The sequence below is a fragment of the Danio aesculapii genome, chromosome 1 (assembly GCF_903798145.1).
Source record: "Danio aesculapii chromosome 1, fDanAes4.1, whole genome shotgun sequence".
Lineage (NCBI taxonomy): Eukaryota > Metazoa > Chordata > Actinopteri > Cypriniformes > Danionidae > Danio > Danio aesculapii.
This window is the reverse complement of record NC_079435.1, coordinates 43224763-43245470: the sequence shown is the minus strand read 5'-3', so window position 1 is coordinate 43245470 and position 20708 is coordinate 43224763. Positions and strand designations below refer to the sequence as shown.

Below are 20708 nucleotides of genomic sequence, written 5' to 3'. Positions count from 1 at the left end.
CAGCAACAAAAAAACAACAAGTAAAACAACCCAGTTATGAAATATCAATAAACAGACTGTTAAATCACAGAACATTGGTAATTAATTTTTTAACCAGTAAAAATAATCACTGAAATAATAATAATAATAATAATAATAATAATAATAATAATAATAATAATAATACTAACAGCAACAACAACAACAACAACAACAACAATAATAATAATAATAATAATAATAACAATAACAACAATAACAATAATAACAACAACAACAACAATAATAATAATAATAATAACAATAACAATAATAATAACAACAACAACAATAATAATAATAATAATAACAATAACAACAATAACAATAATAATAACAACAACAACAACAACAATAATAATAATAATAATAATAATAATAATAATAATAATAATAATAATAATAACAATAATAATAATAATAATAATAATAATAATAATAATAATAATAATAATAATAATAACAATAAAAATAATAATAATAATAATAATAATAATAATAATAATAATAATAACAATAATAATAATAATAACAACAACAACAACAAAAAAACAACAAGTAAAAAACTCAATTATGAAATATCAATAAACTAACTGTTAAGTCACAGAACATTGGTAATTAACTTTTTTTTACCAGTAAAAACTAATCATTGAAATAATAATAATAATAATAATAATAATAATAATAATATTAATAATAATAATAATAATAATAATAATAATAATAATAATAATAATAATAATAATAATAATAATAATAATAAAAAGAAGAAGAAGAAGTAAAATGACAAATTTAATGAAAAATAAAAACACTCAAAACTCTAAAATAAAAAATAAAAAAAAACAGACAGCATCTAGGAACATTCCTTAATCATTGTTTCAGGTTTTTGTACGTCTTTCTCCTGTGTCTTCTTTATCCATTATGTTGTGTGTCCTCCTATCAGAATATAATAAAGCAAATAATATAAATAACAATTAATGAGTCATATATATAACAGCTGTATTTAGCTTACCTTCAGCACACTTAACAAGTGGACTTTGCTGTTGTAGACTGTGAGGCCGAAACCGTTGCTGTTTCTCTTCATCTGCACTGAGATGCTGTTAGTAAGGCAGATATATTCCTCATGGAGCCTCTTTACCTCATGCCGCAGCAAATTTCTCTCAGTCTGTAAAGTGAGCAGACAGCTTTCCACTTCGTCCAGCTCTGTCTGAACTCTCTCTGCTTTACTCACTGCATATTTGATCACCTGACTCTTCTGCTCCAGTCTTTCTCGTAGAATCAGGTTTTCTTGTTGTACTTGCATAAGCATCTTCTTCTCTTCAATTCTAGCTGAATCTTCTTTCATTGGATGCTCTTCTAAGCCATTGTCCACAGCTGTTTCCATAAGTTGCTGTTTCTCAAGTTGTTTGCTTTGGGTGATTTTCTCCAGATGTTCAGAAAGAGGTTTGTTCTGGTTTAAAACCTCTGTAATTCTTTGCCTCATTTGCTGGTTTTTGTTGAGAAGTTGTTTGTTCTTTGAATCCAGGTTTTTGTTGATGCTTTTAAATTCCTTAAAGCGCTTCACAAATCTCTGCAGCTCTGTCGCGCAATCCTTGCAATACTTCTCCATCTTTTTAAGCTTTTTTTTAACCTCTAGGTTTTCTTTCTGCAATTGTGTGTACTTTTCTAAATAAGGCTCAAATGGACACTTATGAGTTGGCATAGCTGTTAAATTGCAGTCATGAAAGCCTGATTTATGTATGGTTTTATTGTCCTTCTTATTTCGCATTAAGATGTCTTTCTTAAGGATTGCTGCACTGGCCAGTTGCCGCTCAGTGTCTTTAGGGTCTGCATTAAACTTGCTCTCCATAGCATTGCAGTTGTCTTCTGGTCCTTTTGCTGTAATTGCAGGGTCAGAATTTAATGTGAACTGTGAACTGCTGTCTGTAAATGTGGATTTTTGCATAATGTCCATAAGAGTTCTACAGTGTCTTCTTTGTCTGGTTTATGACAAGTTTTTGAATTCCTCCTTCAGTTGACCAATGCCAGTTATACAGCACTTAACAGCTTATTTTCTTTTGTGATTGATTCCTGCAAAGGATAATCTAGTCATCTCAAATACTCCAAGAATTGATAGAATTGACTTTTTAATATAAACGTACAGTTTTTTTTTCAGAATTCAGAAGTCAGAATTATTAGCCCTCCTTTAATTTTTTTTGCTTTTTTAAATATTTCCCAAATTATGTTTAACAGAGCTAGCGAATTTTCACAGTATCTCTGATAATCATTTTTCTTTTGGAGAAAGTCTTTTTTGTTTCATTTCATCTAGAATGAAAGTAGTTTTAATTTTTTTTAAAAACCATGTATGGTCAAAATCATTAGCCCCTTTAAGCTATATATTTTTTTCGATAGTCTACAGAACAAACCATTGTTATACAATAACTTGCCTAATTACCCTAACCTGCCTATTTAACCTAATTAAACTAATAATACCTTTAAATGTCACTTTAAACTGTATAGAATTAAGTGTCTTGAAAAAAATCTAGTAAAATATTATTTACTGTCATCATGGCAAAGATAACATAATTCAGTTATTAGAAATGAGTTATTAAAACTATTATGTTTAGAAATGTGCTGAAAAAAAATCTTCTCTCCGTTAAACAGAAATTGGAGGAAAAAAAATAAACAGGGGACTAATGATTCTGACTTTAACTGTGTACTAAAAAATTATTACTAGTTTCCGAGGTTGATTAAAAGCAATTAATAATAATAATAATGATAATAATAATAATAATAATAATAATAATAATAATAAGAATGCTCTCTGCTGATAATAATGATAATGGTCAAAGACAAAAATGGGATTTCGAGGATCAAAAGAATCGAATTGTAATATAGATTTATTTTTTCATACATCAGAATGTGTTTTATTATTTTTACTGTATACCAGGTTTTTCAATAACTGTAAGATTATACAGTTTAAATCAGATATAACTCCGGTTAAATTTTAATTATTTTATATTTTTCCCCAAGTTCTGTTTAACAGAGATATTTTGTCAACACATTTAAAAGCACAATAAATTTAATAACTAATTTAGTTGCCATTAAGACAGTACATAATATTGTCTTTGCTTTTTTCAATACACTAGCTTAAAGTGTAATTTTTTTAAAGGCCTAAAAATGCTTAAGGCAATTATTGCTAAATATCTATTGCTTAAGGGGGCTAATAATATTGAAATAACAGTTAAAAAATGCTTTATTACGGCCAAAATAAAACAAGTACGACTTTTTCCAGAACAAAAATTTGATCGGAAATACTGTGAAAATTTCCTTGCTCCAAACATCACTTGGGAAATATTTGAAAAACAATAAATATTTCACAGCAGGGCTTTAAAAATTTTGTCCTCAACTGTAAATGAAACACATCAAAGTTAATAAATTCTTATGTAACTTTACATAAATTTGATGACTAAATCTGCAGACACCAAAAAAGACGTCTTTGACCCAGTTTGCATTATGTGGCTGTATAACGTTAAATTTAACTTAACTTGTAATATTTTGTAATACATCTCTTCAATTTTACTTACCAAACTTACCAATAATTGCTAATAGACTGCTTCTTGATTGGACTCGATTGGATTGGATTTGATTGATATTTACAATATGACGACTGTAACCATAGAAACTAAAGCAATTTCAGTTTCTCTTGTGGTCTTCGCGTCACCACGTCGCCTCGTGAGCAACTCGACATCCAGAGTCCCGTGAGTCTGTTCAGTAAATCGATTTAACGTTAAATCATGTATATTTATCGTTAAAACCTCATGTTTGTTGATTATTGTCAATTTCGCGAAACAGACCATCGAGAGTTGAAGTACAAAACTGCAACTATAGCACTGAAGTAACAGAATGCAAGCTAAGACCAAACTGAAGTTAGCATTTCCTCAAAAAAAAAAAAAACTTCGTGTTAATTGGTAGGCTAACTGAATTTTACCCGCTTATTTACAAAATAACAGTGATAAAAAAGAAAAAGGTAATATCTGTGATATTGTTTCGCCTTTTAGTCAGAATTAATTCATTTCCACCCAACTCATTCATTCATTTTGGCTTAGTTCCCCTATTAATCCAGGGTCACCACAGCGGAATGAACCGCCAACCCATCCAGCACATGTTTTACGCAGCGGACGCCCTTCCAGCTGCAACCTATCTATGGGAAACATCCATACACACTCATACACTACTGACAGTTTAGCCTACCCAGTTCACACGTACTGGACTATGGACTGTGCACCAAGAGAACTTCAAACTCCACACAGAAACGCCAACTGACGAACCAGCAACCTTCTTGCTATGAGGCGACAACACTATACCTACTTCGCCACGGCGTCGCCCTTCCACCCAACTGGACTGTAAATGAAAAGGAGGGAATTTTCTTTTGTGTTGTACTCATTTCATTCATCGTATTTTGTCACAAAACACAAAAGTTTTTAGAAGAGTGACATTGGTTTTACCCCAGCAGGTGGCAGTACAATTCCTAAATTCTAGACTTTTCTGTATGAATTATCACAGTAAGCTGTAGTAAAATAATAAATTAACTTTACAGTACATGTTATATTTTTTTTATTTTTTGTGAAAGCACATTAAACGTGATGAAAATATGTCAAACAAAGCCACTTGTGAGTCTATCTTCTTTTAGAAAGTACATCCATGTCCTGCTCAAACACACCAGATAATAGATATTTTGATTCTCAAAAAACAAAACCTTTATTAATACAAAATATTTTAGTCAACGCACACTATATTACTACAGTAAGTGCAAAATACTGAATCCCAGCACACAACACGACAATGTATGACAACTCTCGGTATCTGGATGACATGCTTGTGCATGAATTGTGGTAAAACTTTTGTGTCTGTGGTTAAAACAAAAGAAGTTCATGTTGGCGAGAAGATCAAAGGTCCGGACTCTCAGGAGGTTTTGCCCGGGCATGAGCGTGGCTTTCACAGTACAGCTCATCATCTATGAAGTAGTATCCTTTCTGCTTTAGGTTTTCCTCACATTCTGTGCACACAAAACAGTCTGGGTGACGGAACTTATCCTGAACCTTCACAACCGTCCCACTGAGAAAACATACACAGAGAGACAGAAAAACTAAAATTATAACCCTAGATCACCATTTACATTTTTGATAAATACAGTAAACACAGTAATACTGTGAAGTATCATTAGATTTATTAACATCACTTTTTAAAATAATTTTTCTAATGTAATTTGTGTCAGGTAATGGCTAAATTTTCAGCATCGTTGCTCTAGTCTTCAGTGTCGTGATGATTTTAATTTGGTTGTCCATAGTAAAAAAGTTGTGTGGCTTAATTTTTTGTGGAAACCATTATTATTATTATTATAATTATTATTATTCAGGATTATTTTAGTAATAGAAAGTTTAAGAGAACAGAATTTATTTGAAATACAAATCATTTTTATATTACTTTTCATCAACCTACTCTACCTGAAAAGCAGAAAACTTTTATTCACTCCAAAGCATTTTTATAATGCATGTATTTTCATTATTTTTAAAGTGTAAAAATTAACTGACCATTTACAATTAATGAATGATACTGGACATTTTTAATAAAGTCTGAATATATACGGTATATGTACACTCACTGGCCACTTTATTAGGTACACCTGTCCAGCTGCTTGTTAACGCAAATTTCTAATCAGCCAATCACATGACAGAAACTCAATGGATTTAGGCATGTAGACATGGTGAAAACGATCTGTTGAAGTTCAAACTGAGCATCAGAATGCGGAAGAAAGGTGATTTAAGTTACTTTAAATGTGGCATGGTTGTTGGTGCCGGGCTGGTCTGAGTATTTTAGAAACTGCTGATCTACTGGGATTTTCACACACAACCATCTCTAGGGTTTACAGAGAATGGTCCGAAAAAGAGAAAATATCCAGTGAGCGGCAGTTTTGTGGGAGGAAATGCCTTGTTGATGCCAGAGGTCAGAGGAGAATGGCCAGACTGCTTTGAGCTGATCGAAAGGCAACAGTGACTCAAATAACCAATTGTTACAACCGAGGTATGCAGAAAAGCATCTCTGAACACACAACACGTCAAACCTTGAGGCGGATGGGCTACAGCAGCACCCTTTATGACCACAGTGCACCCATCTTCTGATGGCTACTTCCAGCAGGATAACACGCTATGCGAATCATCTCAGACTGGTTTCTTAAACATGACAATGATTCACTGTATGGCCTCCACAGTCACCAGATCACAATCTGATAGAGCACCTTTAGGATGTGGTGGAAAGGGAGATTTCGCATCATGGATCTGCAGCCGACAAATCTGAAGCAACTGTGTGTTGCTATCCTGTCAATATGGACCAAAATTTCTAAGGAATATTTCCTGTACCCCTTTGAATCTATGCCACAAAGGATTAAGGCAGTTCTAAAGGCAAAAGGGTACTAGTAAGGTGTACCAAATAAAGTGGCCGATGAGTGTATGTATAATTTAAATATTTTTTGGGCAGGAATTTCGATGTATCTCCATAAAAGATTGTTGGCTTTCTACAGTAAATATTTGACCCTGTGCAATGGCTTGTGTAGCTTGACTTACACTATGCCGTTACCACACTTATCACACATTGGTAATTTGTGCAAGTTGCCAGAAGGAGCAGACGGTTTGCTCATGGGGGCATTGACTTTCCTTATCACTAATGGACGAGTACCTGTGGAAAAAAGACAGAAAATAAGACAGTATAGTAAGATGTTTCTGATCAGAACAAAACTTTAGTGTATGTGCACATTGCAGCATTTTCAAAAAAATAAGAAATCCACAGTAAAGATGCCATAAAATTACCCAAAACAAACAGTAATGAGGATTTTTTTATATCCTTGACTATATGTCACAAAATTTCAAAAGACTTTCATTTTTAATATATTATGCATAATCCACAACACTCCTTATAAATTAGAATTACATTATCTGGGTGAAGCATATTTTACATATTAAAACTAATACTATCTAACTAATAATATCTCGTTCATCATAAAAAATCAATTGTGTTAGATCTTTTCTGTGAAAAAAAATCATTTTAAGAGGTGTTTTGACAATGCAAAGCCAGAAATCCAGAATGTTGTCACTCGGTGCACATAGCACTTTATGAAAAACAAACTGCGTAGTGGATCGTAAGCAAGGTATGCCGTTTACGAGCGTACATTATTGCTACTATTCATTCATTTTCTTTTCGGTTTAGTCCCTTTATTAATCTGGGGTTGCCACAGCAGAATGAACCGCCAATTTATACAGCATTTGTTTTATGCAGCGGATGCCCTTCCAGCTGCAACCCATCACTGGGAAACACATACACACTTATTCACACACACATATACTACGGACAATTTAGCCTACCCAATTAACTTGTACCACATGTCTTTGGACTGTGGGGGAAACCGGAGCAACCGGAGGAAACCCTCGCGAAACTCCCCACAGAAACGCCAACTGACCCAGACGAGGCTCGAACCAGCAACCTTCTTGCTGTGAGGCGACAGCACTACCTACTGCGCCACTGTGTAGCCCATCTACTGCGTTGCCCATGTATTGCTACTAATTTCCTGAAATTCAGGGTAATCCCGCACCGTTCTATGAGAGGGAGGCAAACTTTCCTTCCGTGCAATAGATTAGATGGTCAAAACTGTTTTGACTCAATGCCTTCCTTAGTGTGTGAAACAAATTTCTCACTCCACCCATTTTTTGAATAATCAATCTCATTGTCATACTCATTCATTAAAAACAATGTTGTGGATGTCGTACCCTCACTGTTTATAAAGCTCTGTAAGGCCTTAAAGGATCCAGACTGTCGAGGTTCATGAGCTTCATCCTCTTCTTGATTTTTCTGCAGCATCCGAAATACATCCGAATCCTCTATATTGCTGAGTTTCCTAGGACTACACAGCCATCATTTCAATGTAATCTGCTACACAAAAAACAAACTAGATGCTGTATTGATTTAAATTCTGATCATTAAATCTAACGTCCTGTTGATTAGTTCTAAAAACATTCTAGAAGGATTTAGGTTCAGGTATGAAACACACCTTTCTGCTTTGTTATGGATGAGGCCCTTGAGTTGTCCTTGTAGGGCATCCTGGATATTGCCTGAAGAGTAAAGGCCAATAGGGGAGTTGTAGGTTGGACTCACCACCTGTCGTGTTTCATCAATGTTTGCTGCAGCCACAAACGGCGAAGCCCTTCGATTATGGCCTGTTCCTATTGGTCTGTGCTCCTTTCGATCAAAATGATAAGTGTTACAGGTCATATTAAAAATGGAGATCATTGTGCTGAAAAATATGAAGACACGTACTTGTCTCTCTGCTTCTAGGTTCATTTTAAATGGATTGTCTTCAGTCATATTTGGTGACCACAGCTTAGTCGCAGGTCTGCAAAATAACATTTGTGATCCCACATGAATTATTTCGGTAACACTTTAGTTTTGGTCACAATTCACGGTATTAGCAAACCATTAACGAACACTACCGGTTAATAAACTATTAATTAGCTGTTTATTAATGGTTAGTAAGGTAGAAGTTGGATTCAGGTTTTAGGTATAGGGATACAATTCAATATAATATACGATTATAACTATGAACAGTTAATATCTTAATAATAGGCAGGTAATAAGCCAGTATAGACTGTAAAACCCAAAAAGTTAAGGTAACTGAAACCATTTAAGGAAACCAATTGCAACAAACCATTTAAGTTCAAAAACTAATCCTAATGAGTACTGTGAACTTAATCCATTTGAGTAAACGAAGCAAACTGAGCACAATAAAACCCAATAAATGAAAAGAACTCAAACCAACTGAGTACTGTAAAACACAGTAAGTTAAGGCAACTCAAACCGTTTGAAGAAATTGATTGCTACAAACCATTTGAGGTAAAAAACTAATCTATATGAGTACTGTGAACTTAAGTTGAAGTAATGAGGTATTTAATTAACTCATTACCTTCAACACTGAGCTCAAAACTCTTTTCAAATGGGTAGAATTAACTTTCAGTACATTTTGAGTTAACTACACTCATTTCATTTGATAAAGTGGACTGTTGGGTTTTACAGTGTACCAATTAGCTGTATATTTAGTAAGGTAGAAGTGGGGTTTAGGTTTTGGGTTCAGGGATACAATATATGATTATAACTACTAATGAACAGTTAATATCTTAATAATAAGCAGGTAATAAGCCAGTAAAGTTAATAGCATCAATTGTGACCTAAACTTAAGTGTTATCATTATTTCTTGTTTTTCCAATATGCTCTCAATATATTTCTTAGCATATGTGTGATTTTAGAATTTTGTGTATAGATTTCACTTTTAATAACACAAATTATATCACATTATCTATAACAACAATATGTTGTGCTTATTTAGGGACATTTTTTCCTGAAAATATTGACTTAAAGAATCCCACTACACCATTTTATACAGACAAATAAGCATCTGCATGAAACATCTATTTTCTGTATCATTTGTAATTTCACTTATTAAAACAAATTTGTGTCCGTCCCTATGTTCTGGTCACATTGTTTCTAAAAAGGCATAACATTTAAAGCACTGACAGAAAAAAAGCATGTGCCTCGTTCAAGTTATTTTACTGGAAGGCACTGAGGTGTGTCATTATTCTTCTCTCATTCAATTTTACAAACTGCACTATAAAAATTGCTGGGTTCCACACAATTCCTTCATGTTGTCCCAGCAAAAAGTTAACATAATTGTTTTGACAAATTTAAGTGGATTGAACAGAAAACAATTAAGTTCTCCCGCCAAAAATCTTAAGAACTGTGTTATTTCAACTCGTTTTAAATAAGTAGTTTAAACAAGCAACAAAATATATTTTTGAGTGTGTTTAGGATACACTAATAGATTATAAGAAATTATCTCTCAACTCTGTTACTGAGATATTTAATTGAATTTTTCATTCACCTTTTGAAAACTGTAATACGATTAAAACACATTTTTTTGTTTTTAAGACATGCCATGTGGTATCTGGTTTGAGGTTAGCATCTTGAGCTAATGCATGGAAATGGAGGAATGGTGGAAAATGTCAACTCTGTTAGCTGTTTAAAATGTTTAACAGTACGTTAAACCCCATAATCAAATGTTCCCCATCATATTTAACAATTTTACATCATCATACATTAATTATGGATACTTTGGTATTATACACTCTCCGAAAAAAGGCACACAGTGGTACAAACAGTTCCTTGAGAAACAGTTTTGTACCTTTATAAAAATGGTACCTTATATGATCCAGAAAAGACCTCTTATGATATTGTTCTGTGCCTATTATGGTACAATTAAAATTAAGTACACAATTTAGATTAGATTAGATTAGATTCAATTTACTGTCATCACACATGTACAAGTACACGGCAACGAAATGCAGAACGAAATTGTTCTCATTTAAAAGGTACAAAAGTGTTGGACAACTCCTTCTTTATAACAATATCTATGCAAATAAATATGACTGGAAAGGCAAAGTGATTTTATAGGTAATTTCCATATTAAAACATAAATCATCCTTTAAAAGTATGTAAAGAAACTTATAAACATTAATTCTTAAATTCTATAATACAATAATACAAACAACTGGTACTATAGGTACTGAAAACTAAACATTTAAGGCATTTTTAATAAATGTTTGATAACCATTTTGATACTGTTAAGGTACAAAGTGTCTTGTCACTGTAGTGATACCTTCATGGATCAGATTTGTACCTTTGATGAAGGTACAACATTGTATCTGCAGGTTTTAAAAACCAAAGGTACATTTTGATTTCCCATGTCTTTAAAGGTACAACTTTGTCTTAACATAAAATCCCCCCCCCTCCACCATTTTTTCTGAGTGTATCATTCCAATATAAGCAGGATGAATGCAAAATACTTCAAATGCACCAGCAATTCTAGAAAGAGTCCAATATTAAAAACTCAAAAATCTGTTTCAATAAACCCAATACACATCAACTATATAAATGATTGGACCTCTGACCTTTCAACAATAAGTGTAAGCTGATGGGAGGCATCCTTAATTAAAGTCTGAGCCTCAGAGTGCATCAGGTTTTCTGCAGACACTCCATCTATCGACAAAATGATATCTCCTGGAGAGAGGTTCACGGTGGAAGCTTTACTTCCTGGTGAAATCTGAAAACAGAGAATGGTATAGACAACACCAGAAGAAGCTAGTTGAAAGTTTCAGCAAATGGTTAAACTCCAACACTGAGCACTGACACTGAGTACTGTTAGTACAAAACAACTAAACCGGGCAAATAAGCGTCAAACCACAACACAATAAAAGCACTAATTAGAGAGAAAGATTCTGTTGATGGATAATGTGCAAATATACAAATTAAGCAACACTGTTACAGTAAATTATTTTTTTATAATAGAAAACACAATGCACTAAGAGCAATGGAAGATAGAAAATAAGGTGTTGGAGTTGGCAGAAATGAAGCTTTTACAGAAACGCCTAGTGCAAATAAACATGCACTCATTTAATGGAATCAATACCAGTATACTGGTTACTGCAAAACTTATGAAATGTGGTATGGCTATACTTTTACTCTCCTTCCATATATTTTGGGTATGAAAGGGAAACTCCTACTAATGCATAACAGTAAGGTCAGCCATAAACAATCATCTATCCACACCACATGGTTCATACTGCAAGTCTTAAATCAGTGAAGAAAATCCATTTTAGCAGTAAATTTGTTCACCTTCAGTTTGTGGTACATGCTTATTTTTTGCAGTGAAATTGTATAGTTATTTTATTAGAAAAGAAAAGGATTTTTGAAGATGAAAACGTCTTTTTGTTTTTTATAAAGCAAACAATAGGATATTTTAACCAAGATTTAAAATCTTAAGTTTACTTGATTATTCATTCATTATTTTATTTCTGCTCACAAAAATCCAGCCTGATCTCATGAGAAAACGTAATTATTTAACGTTTTGTCAGTTTAGTGGCTAATTCGTACGAATTCGTATGAGTTCAGTCGTAAGAATTCGTACGATTTTAAAAAGGAGGTGTGGCACCTAACCCCACCCCTAAACCCAACCGTCATTGGGGGATGAGCAAATCGTACTAAATTATACGAATTAGATTGTACGGATTCATACGAATTAGCCACTAAATGAAAAAGTTACGAATTGCCGTGAGATTGTGTTGCAAAAATCATGTTAAAAGCTGAGGATTAAATCTAATAAGTCAGTATTTTGATGAACAGTGCATCATTAGTGATCCACAGATTGTATTATTTCTATGGTTACATTTTTTTTTATTTAATCTCACATTTTGGCGATATGTAAATTAGAAGTGCATATTATATTTTTTGGCATCTAAATGTTCTTTCTTTCCTTTTCTTTCATTCTTTCTTTCTTTCTATCTTTCTATCTATTTTTACAAATGTTTTCTTACATGCGCGCTATAACTTACTACAATAGACAAAAATCCTGTATCAAAAAGATTTCTAAAAAGCAAGATGTATACAAAATGTGGATTATTACATGAATAAACAAATGTTTGTTTGTGTGTGTGCAACCATAAAAAGTGACAAGGTACAGGGCTATGAAGCTTTATATTAGTATCTCAGGATTGTGTGTGTGTTTGTCTGATTGTGTTCATGTCCTTTTCTTCATTGGTATGTTACCCAAGTAAACTAATCTTAACAGTAAACATACTTGAGGAATAAGTCTCCAGCCAAGTTCTGCAGTCCTACTGTTATCATTTCTCAGAGTAAAGCTGCAAATATGAATTATATGAAACTGCACGTATGCAGCGCATTATATAGTATGCATTACATGAGCAGAATGGCATGTAGAATGGTATAAGAACCAAATGTAAATGTGCATCCATTATGTCAGTCATTCATCATAAGGCGGTGTTTTCTGTGGAACTGTTATGGTTTGGCACTGGATAAGATCCTAACCCTTAAATCAGTTGTTTATCAACTCAATATTTTTCTTAGAGTCTCTTATCTATTCATCCCAGATGTATGTTCTGTGCAATGTGTATGTGTATGTTCTTCTGCATTCAAAGCAAATAATACAAGTTTTTTTTTTCAGAATAACTTAGAACTAATTTACAGAGCATGTGTAAAGACTAATTTTACACTGCAATAGAAGGGCTAGTATTATGAAAATGCATAAACCTTTAGGTTGGTTATTGGTGAAGGATAGAGAAATCATTTCTCTACTGTGTTTCAAAAGAAATATTTCTGCATCAAGAGTTCCAAGTGTATTGTTCTGTCAACTTTTTTATTGGTCTTTGTTGTTATGTATTAATGTAATTTTGTTTTGTGTTTAATTGACCCCAGGAAGAATAGCAACAACCTTGGTAGTGGCTAATGGGGATCCTAATAAATAAATAAATAAAGTTCCTGTAGCATTTACAGTATGCTATTGGATTTTTGGCAAAAATTGTTTCTATCGGTCAGTTGTGACACTGTCAAACCCATCCTGATCTCACGAGGAAATGTAAGTATTTTAAGTTTTGTCAGTTTAGTGGCTAATTTAGTCATACGAAAATGTACGATTTTAAAAAGGAGGCGTGGCACCTAACCCCACCCCTAACCCCAACTGTCATTGGGTGATGAGCAAATCGTACTAAATTGTACCAATTAGATTGTACGAATTCATAAGAATTAGCCACTAAATCAAAAAGTTATGAATCGCCGTGAGATTGCGTTGGTCAAACCCTGTTGCCAAGGTAAAGGAGTAAATAATTTCTCATCACCCCCAAATAGCTTATGTTACTTGTACATTTAAAAAGTGTTTAGTTGACTTTACTTAAAAAAAACCTGAAAACCCCAGTGCTCTTAAAGTGATTAGTTGACTCTACTCATAAAAGTAAATAAACCTGTTGCCTTCAAATTATTGAGTAATTGAAAGTTTGCTTTACTTAATTTATTTAATACAAATTAAATGAACTTAACAGTTCAAGGTTACAAAGCACACTTTTTAAGTAAAGTAACTAATCGCATTTTACAATGATTATATCTGACTAGTCATATCTACTTATAAATATGACGAGACACACGTGAATGTTGCCTGTAATTTACAGAAGCCAGAGTAAAGTACAGCAGCCAGTTTACTGCAACTTAGTGATTCCGGTTAAAAAAATTATGGTTTATTTACTCATTGTTTATTATGTCTTATAATTTAAAAACAAAAAGCTTTAAAGTTTACCATTATAAGTTAGAAATTGCGGTGGAAAAGGGTTTTCTTATAAAGTCTATAAAATAAGTTTTTAAAACTCATATGAAACTATAAAATAAAAAAATATAAAAATAATGAATGAAAAAATTCTATTTATAAAAAAATTTGTAAAATGATCCATCAATATTAAATGTGAGATAAAATGTCAACTAAAACATTTTCTTGCCGACATGAAAGTAAATGATACATACACATTTTTACACCAATATAAATTCAAATGCATAAATGCTTATATGCTTAGCCTTCATTTTCATCTGAATTGACCACCATTTATAAATGTTGGTCTTCAATCCATCTTCTCATCTTTTTCTTCAATGAAACTTGTAATTGCTATTGACAGGAAATTATGTTAGTCTGTTGTTAGTTCAGATCACTGTATACACTCTCAGAAATAAAGGTACGCGAGCTGTCACTGGGGTGGTACCTTTTCAAATGGTACACATTTGCACCTGAAGGTTCCATATTGGTACCTCAAAGGTATATATTAGCACCTACACATTTTAAGAGGAACACTTTTGTACTTTTTAGGTACTAGCATGTACCCTTAAGGTATTAATATAGGGCTTTTAGGCACAACATTGTACCTTTTGAAAAGGTATCACCCCAGTGATAGCTCACGTACCTTTATTTCTGAGAGTGTAGTACTTAGATTATATAAATTGCTATTTGTATGATATTATAGCCAGAAGTCAATTTAAATAAGTTAATTTACCAAATTAAATAATGATAAATGATTAGATTAATTAGGTAATTTTAGGAAAACCTGAAACCCTTGCTCACATAAATCAAAGCCTGATTTAAAATGAACTGGCATTTAACCTCCTACCGCATGATGTTACCATATGGCAACATGATAATTATGTTCATTTCCCTGCCACTTTTTGTTTAAGACCAACATTATTATTTTTTTGTTGTTGGAAAGTGAAGACCTTAGTGTAGCCAATGATGTGCTTTAGTTAAGTCACATGACATGCATTGTTTTTCTGTAGTGTGATTTCTGACAGACTGGCATTTATTGTGAGTAGTTGCTAAATGCAAACGTCAATAAAAACAAAGGATCAAATGATGTCAGATCCACAAAAAAATCTGAAACATCACCTCCAGTAAGTTATGATAACATATTCACAACTCATTTTCTTTAATCAAATTAGTTTTTTGTAAATCGTTCAAATGTGTGAGTTGTCAAATGGCAACACTGTGCAATATAGTGGAACGTGCAATATTGCAATGGGTTAGCTAGCTAGCAAGGTCAGCTGTGAACTTTTAAGTTGTAACAATAACAACATGAAAGCTAGTAATATAATGTTGATTACTTGTATGTTAATGACATTTGCATTTTGGATAAAATCAATTTTTAATGGCAATACTACTTTTAAATAGATATGAATACAGGGAACAGTGTATTAGCGAGCACCACCATGTTCTATGGTAAGTGAAAGAAGAAAAGGACAGAACTGGCTCTTCCTGCAGATGAAAGTGAGGATGAGATGGGTTTTAGTGACCATGAATGGTGCAGACAAGACATTTGATGGAGACAGTTCAGGTAAGTTAGCTCAGAGGCAGATAAGACAGGTGTAGTAGTATATAATATATAAATATTGTTAGCTAGTAGCTACATTATTCTGATGCATCTGGAGATACTAGACTTGTTATTCATTTGTTATAATATTTATATTCATTGTATGTTGTATGTTGTATACATGATAATACAATATGATTGTTTTCAATAATATTCAGCAATAAAAGAATGGAATAAATGAAAGCTGTTGGAATATGAGTTGTTGGAAAGCATGTATAAGGTGTTATTTATAAGTTCTGTGTTAAAGCTTATAATACTGCAACACCAATTAAATAATTTCAAACAACAAAATTATTCTTTATGAGGAATATAAATTTATAAATTAGAAATTTCTAAGTTAGATCCACTGTTGGACGTTGTTGCCATACAGCAACATATAAAGTACCTTAAAAAAAGAACATTTTCCACATTTTTTACAGCACTTCAAGTTAAGTAAAACAGTCAAATATTTTTTTTCTCAAAGATTTATCATAATGCATGGCGGGAGAGGGTTAAGCATTGAAAAAGTAAGCAAAGATTTATATTTGTACTGCATGTAATAGACATTTGCTCCACAAATCTGGGCTAAATCATTTTTAAACTTGGGTCGACTTAAACTAATCAGATACTACAGTATATGACATAAAATACAAAGACTATCGTCATTCTGAAATTAAATTTTGAGCACATTCCAAACCTGCTGTTGGAAAAATATGCCTGCTTTCCAAACATACTTTGATTAATAAAGTCCATGCAGGTTACAGACTGTGAGTAAAACAAATCTGAAGGCCCAGAGGACAGGAGGGTGTTTGACCAAAAATGGCTGCGCAGTGTTGAGATTAGGTAACAGTGTCATGCTGCACCGCAGAGTGAGCAGCAGAGAATGTTCCGAGTGTGAAATCTCATTAAAGCAAAGGAGAAATCCAAAACTAGAGCTGCACAGAGAACAAAAGCAGAAAACCACTGCACAAACAATGACTTCATTGTGCATTTATATCCTGGATCTTTGATCACATAACAAGTTGTAGCCTTTTTAACTCACATGAAAAAAAATGTTGTTTAAATAATCTTCAGATGACAGTAGATTTGGCTAAGGATTAAGAATTAAGAAGAGTTGATCATTGTATCAAGATTCAGTTTTGTGATTTGCAAGACTTATTCTTAAAGGGATATTTCACCCCAAAATGGAAATACTTCTTTGCTCACCCCTCGAGTGTTTTCAAACCATTATGAGCTTTTTTTTTCTTTCTGTTGAACACAAAAGAGGATATTTTGAAGAATGTTAGAAGCCGGTAACCACAGACTTTCATAGTAGAAAAAACAATTACGTCAATAGTTACTAGTACTAGCGTTAAAAAAAAATTGTGATCAAAAGAAAAAACAAACTCAAACAAACAAACCCACTTGAGGGTAAATCGTGAGTAAATTTCCATTTTGGGGTTTTGACTAAAGGGTGAGTAAATGACTTTACATCTCCCGTTTCTCACTTATTTATTTTTTTTTGCAAAACAATACTAAAAATCAAGATTTAATATACAAATTGTCAGATATAAAGAGAATGGAAATATATAAATATTGAGGTAAAATGATGAGGATTAAAAAATCTGAATTGCAAGAATAGACACAAGCTTGTTTCTGGAATAAAAAAAAAAAAAAAAAAATTCATTGCATCTTTTTATCTCAAACTTGAAAAAAACTATATTAATTTTAATGCTTGGCAAAGATTAATTATGATTAATGACATCCAAAATGAAAGTTTGTTTTGGTAATAAAATTTCCTCAATTTCCATTTTCTCAAATATATACATAATAAATATACACAGTATACATATATTCTGTAAAAAACAAAACAAAAAACAAAACTTTTACTTTGAATGCAATTAATTGGGATAATTTTTTGCCCAGCACTATATATATATATATATATATATATATATATATATATATATATATATATATATATATATATATATATATATATATATATATATATATATATATATATATATATATATATATATTTATATATATATATAGTTGAAGTCAGAATTATTAGCCCCCCTTGAATCTTTTTTTCTTTATTAAATGTTTCCCAAATGATGTTTAACAGAGCAAGGAAATTTTCACAGTATGTCTGATAATATTTTTTTCTTCTGGAGAAAGTCTTATTTGTTTTATTTCGGCTAGAATAAAAGCAGTTTTTAATTTTTTCAAAACCATTTTAAGGTCAAAATTATTAACTCCTTTAAAAAAATTTTTTTACAAAAAAATGTTTGTTTTTTTATTCATTGAATAAATAATTGTAAGATGTAAAGATTACAGTTAAAAACTTGCTATTTGGAGATATATAATAACAATTGAGAGAAAGTCTGAACTATTTGAAACAATATTAAAGGTACTTCATATAATCATCAGACTTGTATTAAATTATTGCTCAAATTCCAGATCTGTATGATGTTCTTTCTTCCGTAGTACAGAAAATTAAGTTTGGATAACAGCAGCCAGGATATTCCTCAAATTATTATTATTATTATTTTTTTTTTTGAGTTCCACAGAAGAAAGAAACAGATTTTTTTTTCATTTTTATTAAAAAATCCCTTAAAGGGCTGAACAAACAGAGTGATTTGAATCAGTCTATGCTCCTATCTGTCGTTCTTTCTGTTTTTGGACTCTCTCTGACATTGGTTTATACGTGGAATACACAAATCCACTGCCACAACAGGTGCGAGGATCCAAATGTTAGTTCCAGTGTCAATGATTCATCAACAATTTTAGCTCCACACATGCACATACACAGCACATAAATAGAGCATGAGGACAGCCATTGTTCTGCACCATAAAACATTCTCTTTATAGGGGATGATATACAGCAATCCACAGCTCATGCCAGATTCTGTTGTGTAATTGCGGTAACCATTTATCTTATTTTTTTCTTTTATTCTTTTTGCATTTTGCATTGTTATAAGATTATATAAGTTATTTTAATATTTATTTTAGCGGTATATAAAAATGGTAATGAATTTTTACTTTTATATTTTTATATATATACTTGTATAGTAAATGTCATTTATTTTAGTATGCTTATTTTTTTTTTTGTATTTACTTTACTGTTATGCATCTATTTAGCGTTTTATGGTTCTGTTATTATATTTTATTACATAATTAACTTTGCTTACTCTAGAATGTTTCAAGGAAATCTTCACAGTATGTCTGATAATATTTTTTTCTTTTGGAGAAAGTCTTATTTGTTTTATTTTGACTAGAATAAAAGCAGTTTTTAATTTTTTATGAACTGTTTTAAGGTCAAAATTATTAGCCCTTTAAGCTAATTTTTTCCCACTGTCTACAGAACAAACCATCATTATACAATAACTTGCCTAATTACCCTAACCTGCCTAGTTAACCTAATTAACCAAGTTAAGCCTTTAAATGTCACTTTAAGCTGTATAAGTGTCTCGAAAATATCTTGTAAAATATTGTTTACTGTCATCATGGAAAAGATAAAATAAATCAGTTATTAGAAATGAGTTATGTTTAGAAACGTGTTGAAAAAATCTTCTCTCCGTTAAACAGAAATTTGGGGAAAAAATAAACATGGGGACTAATAATTCTGACTTCAACTGTATATAACTTTTTAAAACGTAGACTATATAAATTGTACATTTACATTACAACAATAATGATGATGATGATGATAATAATTTAATATTATTAGAATATATAGGTATTCTGAATTAATAATAAATCAATCTTATAAGGCGTATGAATATACTCTTTCTAAAAACAGATGAATGATTCAGCATTGATACCTGTTTTATGATTAGCCTGCCGTTGATGATGCTGTTCTATAAACGAGTCAAACGCCCTTGTGGACACATGTAAAAGCTCTTTACAACCAATATGCTTTTTCTGTTAAACCGAACGCTTCTTATCACAGTTATAGGTAAATAGACACTCACTTTGGCGACAGTGAGCGGCTGACTGAAGTCTCGTCCTCCAATAAGTCGAAAACCCCACGGCGCGGGTCCATCCAGCACCACAGTGAACGGCATTTCCACAGCAGGTGTGTGTGTCGAGTGTGACGATGTTTTCAAATTTAAACCCCTTTAGAGCCGAAAGACCACTCCTACGCTGAGCCCTATCTCTAGCTTTATATCTTCCTCACTCACTTCTCTCAGTTCATAATGTTCTTCTGTCTCTGTCTGACTGTTCATATCATCTGATCTTCCTCTCCTCTAGTGTATATACAGTACATCATACCTAAATCTGTTTCATCACAGAATTATTCTCCTCGATTAGCCACCTCGATTATATCAAAACAATGGTAGGAATGGCAATTTTGCTTTCGTTTTCAGAACAACAAGGGTTTTTTTGTCAAAAAAGTCTGCAGTAACTATAAAAAAATTCAAGTTTTTCATCCTACAAAAAGGGCAAAACAAACAAACCAAAATAAGTTAAATCCTAGATAGCAGGCCTAAATTAAATCAACATTGAATAAATGTTAAAACATCAACGATATAAAAAATATCATTGAAACATCGTTAAATGATATTATTTTTTGCCAGTTTTGCACCCTTAAATAATGTTATTTCAAGATCACAAGTCACAAAATATTTTTTAACTATAATCTTTAATCACTTTTTTACACTGAAAGCAACATTGCATAAATGTATAATGTTTTAAACATTTATGCAATGTTCAACCAAACAATCATCAAATTAATGTTCAAATTTAAAGTTGATTTTCAGCCAGTTTTGCACCCTGAAATAATGCTATTTCATAATAATATGATACAGTAGATCAAAATAGTCACAAAATCTGGATTTTTTCAACTAAAATTAAATCAATATTTACACAAACCAACATTGACTAAAAGTTAAAAGA

The 20708-nt window shown here is 32.0% G+C and overlaps 1 protein-coding gene across 1 annotated transcript; it reads right to left on the bottom strand.

The window, feature by feature from the left end:
- Positions 1-4590: 4590 nt before the first annotated feature.
- Positions 4591-20010, bottom strand: pdlim3a (PDZ and LIM domain 3a). The gene is made up of 7 exons (XM_056446670.1): positions 19784-20010; positions 11046-11197; positions 8365-8440; positions 8099-8286; positions 7818-7951; positions 6621-6732; positions 4591-5115 (listed from the first exon to the last, which is right to left on the bottom strand). The coding sequence occupies exons 1-7, from the start codon at positions 19874-19876 to the stop codon at positions 4947-4949; spliced, it is 924 nt and encodes a 307-aa protein (XP_056302645.1). The 5' UTR covers positions 19877-20010; the 3' UTR covers positions 4591-4946.
- Between the last annotated feature and the right edge of the window lie 698 nt (positions 20011-20708).

Excerpts from the sequence above, each read along its gene's own strand:
- pdlim3a (XM_056446670.1), bottom strand. The coding sequence starts at position 19,876 with ATGCCGTTCACTGTGGTGCTGGATGGACCCGCGCCGTGGGGTTTTCGA. Across the intron at positions 8,287-8,364 it reads ACCTAGAAGCAGAGAGACAA|GAGCACAGACCAATAGGAAC; the intron begins GTACGTGTCTTC and ends TTTGATCGAAAG. Across the intron at positions 6,733-7,817 it reads GAGCTTTATAAACAGTGAGG|GTACTCGTCCATTAGTGATA; the intron begins GTACGACATCCA and ends TTTTTTCCACAG.